This window comes from Martes martes, assembly GCF_963455335.1.
Source record: "Martes martes genome assembly, chromosome: 14".
NCBI lineage: Eukaryota > Metazoa > Chordata > Mammalia > Carnivora > Mustelidae > Martes > Martes martes.
The window spans coordinates 6,254,078-6,261,344 of record NC_137902.1 but is presented as its reverse complement, the minus strand read 5'-3'; the positions used below and the strand labels follow the sequence as shown (position 1 = coordinate 6,261,344).

The following is a 7,267-nucleotide window of genomic DNA, read 5'->3' as shown; positions in this document are numbered from 1 at the left end:
CTCATTCGTAGAGACCTGCTGTAAGTAGGGAGGCTCAGCAGAAATTGGAACTGGGGCCAGCGTGAGCTCCCAGAAAATGTCACAAGAGCCAAGTGGGTCATTTGCTCAAGTATGAGTTGAAAAGAACTCCATTTTTTCTGTTAAACTCACAGTTCAGGAGAGATTTCTGAGGTAATCCTGACGTAGTTGTTCTCAGCGATGCTGAACTTGTGGAAGAGCACCCACTCCGGCAGCTTCTTGGTGACGGAGTAGCCGGACAGCGGGTGCAGCTGAGCGACCTGCTTGTGCGTCAGCATCAAGTAGTTACCCGACCCGTCCACGTCCCGCGCGATCTACCAGGCAGCGTTGGGGAAAAAAGATTTTGTGTTAAGATGGAGATAACGGACAAAAATGTTTTCTTTAAAAAACTCCTCTAAGTGTTTTGTTCAAAATCGTAAAAATTACAAATCTGCCACCCATGTTTCCTATTTTCAGATCTAGAAAATAAGCCCCAAACAGGTTTTGCCCAGAACTTTGAGACAGTGACGACATCCCTAACGGCAGCAGTTTCAGGCGGTGGGTGAGGAGCGCGGCTGCAAAGGCGAACGTGTGGGGGGGGAACGCTGGCGTGGTACCTGCCACGCGGTACCTGCCACGGTCCCGGCCGCATGTTTTAGCTCAGTCAGTGCAGTAACACGGTGATGGAGGAACCTTACTTTTTCTGTACATGAGGAGGAAATTCACGTTAAAATGTCATTTTTTTTCTCTATTAAGACCACTTTAGAGTTTGAGAGGGAATACCAGTTTCTCGGACGGCGACGTGAAGGACATGCTCGCCTCGGCGGTGTGCTTCAGTTGAGGGGGCTGCGTTATGAGGCAGCCTTCATTTGGGGGATGAAACAAATGAGACACTGCCTTTATTTCTTGGCTGGGAGTTAGTGTCGCTGGTTAAATGTGAGCTACTTCACAGACCAGCGAGATGAGGGGCTGTGCCTGAAGCTCAGCCACAGCGCGGGTTTTCCTAGCGTCCCCGCTGCAGTGAGAACAGGCCTCCTGTCCTTTTGGACAAAGTGAACATACTCTGGCTTAGCCCTTCAATTCCCTGGAGGGGAAGTATAGTTAAATACTAAATCTTTAGTAACATAGAAGGTTTGCGGTTTTATTTCAAGTTACCACCAACAAAAGAATCCTAGGCGAGAGCTTCCCGACCGGCTGTCGCGGACAGGTGATATTCAGGAAAGCCCACGCTGAAGGTCGCCAGCCCCACTCACCTGCATGAAGTAGCCGGACAGGAGAGCCTTCTTTATGTTCAGAGCATTTTCCTTTGAGCCAAAAGCAGGTTCTGCACAAGGGAGCTCGATTCGCTTGACAATTTCCAAGAGTTCAGCTCGGATAACGTCTGCCATCCTCAGAGCACAGCAGTTGAGGAAGTAATCATGACACCACTTTTCAACACAGTCTGGAGGGAAAGAAGCAGAGCTGATGTGCTGTAAGCGGTAAGAGTCCAGGCCAGGACGGAGGGGTGAGCTCTGTCCTCTGCGCGCCTCTCCTAAAGAGGTCACGTGAGCGGTGGGAAGGAGGCTGCAGGGACACGGGCTGGCTGGCAGGACCCGCTCTGGCCGTGGGGGTTCTGGATGCCCACCGAACTGTGGGCACAGCGTGTTCTGGTGCCGACCAGCGTGTCACCCTTCTTCAGCAGCTGTGAAGGGGACAGACGAGGGGCTCTCTGATCAATATTTGTCTTTAGTCTCATGTACTAAGAGTGAGGATGTCCAGGGCCATGTTTACTCAACTTAGGAAGGGAAGGTGTACAGTACAAGTTCCCTTAAGCCATGAAAGTATCTCAGTATAAGAAAAGGATCACTACTAGGCTGATTTGGGAATTCTGTTAAGCTCATCTATCTGCTCTAGCTGCAAATTTTATGTGTGTGTGTGTGTGTTTAAGATTTTTATTTATTTGACAGAGCGAGAAAGGGAACACAAGTAGGGAAGTGGAAGAGGGAGAAGCAGGCTTCCTGCCTAGCAGAGAGCCCGATGTGGGGCTCGATCCCAGGACCCTGGGATCATGACCTGGGCCGAAGGCAGACGCTGAATGACTGAGCCACCCAGGCGCCCTGCAAATATATTAAAATTCAGTCACCTGGTTAAGTTAATGCTTTCTTGCTACCTGTAGTTACTTAAGATGGACCTAGAGTTCTGCCTTGCACTGGGAATGCACGGAGCCTTCACACAGCAAGCAGAAGACCCCGGTGACCCTGTCCGGTTTACTCAGACCTCCTCGGAGCGAAAAGAGCATGTGCTTGGGCAAACAATGGCACCCACCCTCCTTGTGCTCAAAAGATGCCACCAAGCTCCCCCTATCCTTTCTGGCTCCACTGACTTTATCTTCTCAGCTCTGAAAAATTAACTCCCCGCTCTCTAATTCTACTGCTATGCGAACTGCTGTCATCTTTTTCAGCTCACTTTCCATCCTACCAGAGCAAAGGAGGTAAAAGACGCTTCATGGAGAAGGTTCCCTTGCAGGAAGGGAGCTCCTCGCCGGCTGCCTCTGGAGGCCCCAGCCTGTGCCCGTGGCTCTGCCCTGTCTGCCCTTCGGGATCCACTTCTTGTCTTTAAAGCCAGGCCAGGGAGTCTCACAGAGAGGTGTTTCCGGTTCCCCTTTCCCTGGGTCCCTTTGTGGAAATTCCTTTGTCGGTCAGCACCAGGACTTCTCAGCTTTTGCACACGTCCGCTCCCCTTCTCCCCTCCCTCAGCCAAACCCCAGTCCTGTTCTCTCCAGCCCCCTCGGCAACCCGCTGACTCGTTCCTGGGGTCTGGGGCCCGGCTGGCTGGTTTGGTTCCGAATGTCTGCATCCTCTCTTCGCCTGGGAGGAAATGTGGGTGTTAGGGGAAGCACGAAGCACGGCTCTGACCCCGGGGCCCCTAGAGGTGGCAGTTCCTTCCCGGACCCTGGAGGGCGGAAGCTGTGCCATGCAAGTCTCTGTGTCCCCACGTCACGTGCGCCCGAGCTACGCTCCGAGGCGGGCCGAGCGCTGGAGGTCCACAGGCACAGACACGCACGGCAGCGGGCGCGGCCGGAGCCTCAAGCGCCATTCCCCCCGGGGGACCAGCAGGGCTAGGGAGGGTGAGGAACACCTCGGCTGTCTTTGAGGAAAGAAAGGTGGAAATGAGTTTCTCAGGATCCCAAGCATTCACTTACGTTCACTGGTGGAGTTCAGAGCTATGTCTTGGTAGGCTTTGTAAATGTTGATGAGGGTAAAGTGATCTCCTTCAGGATGTAAAAACGTCTTCCAACGAGTCAAGGCCGCTTCCTCAGCTCCATGTGGCACATTAGAGAAGCAGTTGGGAGCTTTAAGACACAAAAGGTCGCGAGGTCAGCAAGACCGGAGACCTGTGACCTGAACACAACACGCAGAGGGGAGGGGCTCACTGCTGTGTGTCTGGAACCGCTCCTGTCTACTTCTTTGAACAAATGTTATTCTTGCTTGCTTAGAAATCAGATTTAGGGCGAGCTGTCATGTTTTTGTCCCTACTTATGTTGGCCTCTGTCAGGTATAGCGCGAGTCCCCTGCTGGTAGCACAGTCAGAACAGGGGGACACCCGGGGACTGGAGCTGCTCAGAGGCCCTGCCGCAGCCTTAGGCTCGTGCTGCCAGTAAAAAAAAAACATTAAAACAGAAAGTAAGAAGATGGAAGGACGTGGGAAACAGCAACACATAAGTCTGTGGGGGAAGAACACTTCTAGTGACACATTTTTCTTTCAGTGTCTGATTAACAAATTCACTGGATTTGACTGATTTTTTTTATATTAAGATAATTCATCTTTCTACCTTCTAGATCTGTTAAAAGTACTTCATCATCACTTGAAAGGGTTGAATGAATTGGTCAAAGTCTCTGTTAGGTTCTTAAACTTTTTCAAGGCGGGTCTCGCTTAACTCTAGAGCCAGGATGGACTGAGGCCACAAAGAGCAGCGCTCCCCGAGGAGTACCTGTCACCATGGCGGCGATGGTCAGCATCTCCTCCACACAGTCAAACTCGCAGGACGCTAGGATAGACTTGGAGAGCTGCGGGTCAAGAGGGAACTCTGACATGATGATCCCGAACTCCGAGAGGTTCCCATCGTTGTCCAGCGCTGCCAGGTAATCCAGGTCTTCCAGGGCCTGCATCAGACTCTCCGGGGCTAGCGGAGGGAAAAAATCATCACCGTCTCCTAGAAACAAGATGGGGTGACAAGTCCCGGACCTCCCCTCCCAAACAGTGGGCAAAAGACGGTCTGCGAGACCAAGAACGTCAGGCAGCGAAGGACAGCGATTCCCGAGAGGGGGACGCTAATGACGCGAGCGCCATGACTGCCCAGCGTGAGGCCTTGACAGCTTCCTGCCGCAGTGCCAGAAGGGGACCCAGGTGGGGCCTGCTGGACTCCCTGCGTCATGAAGACGGTGTGGAGGCCCAAGGAGGCTACGGTGGCCAGAGCTTGCAGGTGGGGTACCTGACAGGAGCCATATAGAGAGAAGACGCAGAAGATCCACGGAAGGTCTTAACTCAACAGCAGAGCATGCAGAAGAAACTATGTCGGGTCCCAGAACCATCCAGGGGATTAGAGGGACAGTGCCAGGTGCTCTAGTGAGATCTAAGATAACCCCCATTTCTACCCACTGGACTGGGAAATCGCCAGTTCGTGGGGCCCTGGGTAGGAGATGTGGAAGGGAAGAGCCCCCCTCGCCCAACCTGATGTACACCCTCCAGTATCAGCTAATGAATCTGAAAACCAGGACCTGAAAGGATCATCCTGCAACCCAGGATAAAGGTCAAGAGTATAAGAATAAAAAATATCGGGCGCCTGAGTGGCTCCGTGGGTTAAGCCTCTGCCTTCAGCTTGGGTCATGATCTTCGGGTCCTGGGATCGAGTCCCGCATCAGGCTCTCTGCTCAGCGGCAAGCCTGCTACCCCCTATCTGCCTGCCTCTCTGCCTCCTTGTGATCTCTCTCTGTCAAATAATCTTTAAAAAAAGAAAGAATAAAAAATATCTAATACCCACCACAGCAAAATGTACAATGTCTAGCATCCAGTAAAACATTATGAGGCATGAAGAACAGGAAAATACAGTCCCATAAGAAAGAGAAAAATTAATCCACTGAAACTGACCCAGAACCTGGAGAGGATGACAGAAATAGTAGGCAAGGATGTTCAAGAGTTACTTGTCAGCAGGCTGATTTGCTCCAGACCCGTATTTCTTCTTTAAGTTTACAGAACATCAGTAATGATGTGTTCATCATATATGCTAGTCCCCACCAAAAAAGATAATCCATTTATTCAAAGCAAGGTACTCTTGGCCTTGCAGAATAAGATGAGATTAATAAATAACAGTGTTTTTCACCTGTCCGGCAGGTGGTAGAGCAATGCAGGCCACACAAAGAAGCAAAGCAGAGCATTAAGCTGCTGCTGTGTTCCACCCCAGACACTGAAGGATTTCCGAGCACCTCCAGGTCGCTTTCACTGTCTCAACTCCAGCAGGTGCGCCGTGAGCAGGAGATGAACATGATGGGGACCCAAGCAGCAATGTCACCTACTTGCATCCTGGAGTTCAATGTAACAATAAAAATGACCTTATTTGCTGTTCAAACACTGACCGCTAAGCTACTTGTCAAAACTTCAGGCAAACTGTGTAACTCCAAAGTCAGTCACCAACTCAGATTTGCTAGAACCCCTCGTTGCTAACAAGACGCCATGAAAACATGGGGAAAAACCACTGCTGTGGGGGGAGAAATGGCTCGTTGATGCTGATGTGCAGTTCGCCAAGTCTCTAGCCCTTTTGGTGAAGAAGAGCAGAGCATGTGAGAGCCCTGATCTCAACCTGAGACACATCAGTCGTGAGCAAAAGCTCCGTTCTGGAAAAGCAGGTGTCGGGGTTGCAGGGACTCTCTAAGAAGTAGCCCCTCCGTGAACCTGCCCGAACCCCAGAAACCTACTCAATGCCCTGGCGCTCAGCTTTAATCCCCAGCCAGGAGAGAAGAACGTTAACTTCCCTACTGCTTTTGAATTCTCGGAGATTTAACACTGAGCAGGGCAGGCCTCCCAGGAGATTCCTGTCCTTGCCCAGGTTCTGCCGCCTCCGTCCCGCCTGGGTGTCGGCATGGAGCACTGGTGCACTCCTCCTCCCTTCTTGGACACCCCCCGCCCCGCCCCAGGCAACAACGAGACCTTGAGAAGCCACAGTCCTGGGAAGGAGACAGATGGGCTATTCAGGAAAAAAAAAAAAGTCCAAGAGTTCTCTCAGTGAGCCATGACAGAACAGCTGACCTGCCGGAGAAGGTGCGAGATGCCGTCACAGAAACATGCGTCTCAGATTAAACAGCATGAGGGGGTTGGGAGCACAAACTTAATTACTGACAACTGTTGAGAAACCAATTTCTATAAATCAGCAAACCCGCTGCATTATAACTTGCAGCATCTTTGGCAACTACCCGTAAGCATCTGGCTTCAAAGGGCACCAGCTCATTTTTATGCCCTGCAGCTGAGCTGGCTGCACGCAGCATTACGAAGAGAAGTAACTTCATAATTCTGTTCCTGTCCTAACATCAGGAAAAAAAGAGGATGTTCTTGGGTTTTCTTATATCAGAAGGAACAAGGTAATGAATGTAGATTACGCCAGTGAAGGAACAAAAGAAGTAACTGAACAGGGTTTGCTCACACTACGTTCCACACTTTCAGACACCTCCCAGTGCAGCTCATAAAACCGTCTTAGCTACAAAGCAGAAGGGTTTAGACGAGACTCTCCTTGGCAGCTGTTTAAGCATGAGCCATGGGAACAGTGCTAACGAACGTCTCACTGGAGAACAGGGCAGGGGTCTCCCTTGGTCAGCAATCCCCGGTTACCCCCACCGCCCCCCACCAGGTAATACTCCTTAACCTACTCTCTAACCACTAAGGATCCAGGATTAAGGTTCAAGCTGAGCAGCTGGAGTTGGAAAGAATCTGAGAGACAGGGTGGCCTCCACGGGTGAACGGAAGAGACGCGTTGTCAACACCACACCCACGGCAAGGCCCGACCCCGGCCCGGCAGGAGCAGACCCTCTCGTACCCAGCCTTGCCATTGACGGGGCTCGCCAGGCCCTTTGGGCTGACCCAGCTGTGCCCTCAGGCCAGCTCTTCTCTGTGCCGTGCCCTGGAAGGACACCCTCGAAGACCAGAGAGCCACGGGCACCTCACGTCCCTCGCACCGCCCAGACCTAGGAAAGGACTAAGGGGAAGAAAGGAGCAGAGTTCAGCTCCAGGGGCTGCCTTGTTG

General features: G+C 51.8%; 1 protein-coding gene across 3 annotated transcripts in view; it reads right to left on the bottom strand.

Annotated features, from left to right (window-relative positions):
• The window catches only part of DHX32 (DEAH-box helicase 32 (putative)), a 57,203-nt gene that overhangs the window by 980 nt on the left and 48,956 nt on the right, over positions 1-7,267 (bottom strand). For all 3 annotated transcript variants that reach the window (XM_080822836.1, XM_080822837.1, XM_080822835.1), the window contains 4 exons: positions 3,968-4,159; positions 3,179-3,328; positions 1,251-1,438; positions 151-332 (listed from right to left, as the gene is read on the bottom strand). In XM_080822836.1, coding sequence (XP_080678962.1) covers positions 151-332; positions 1,251-1,438; positions 3,179-3,328; positions 3,968-4,159 — 712 coding nt within the window. The remainder of the gene's footprint in view (positions 1-150; positions 333-1,250; positions 1,439-3,178; positions 3,329-3,967; positions 4,160-7,267) is intronic.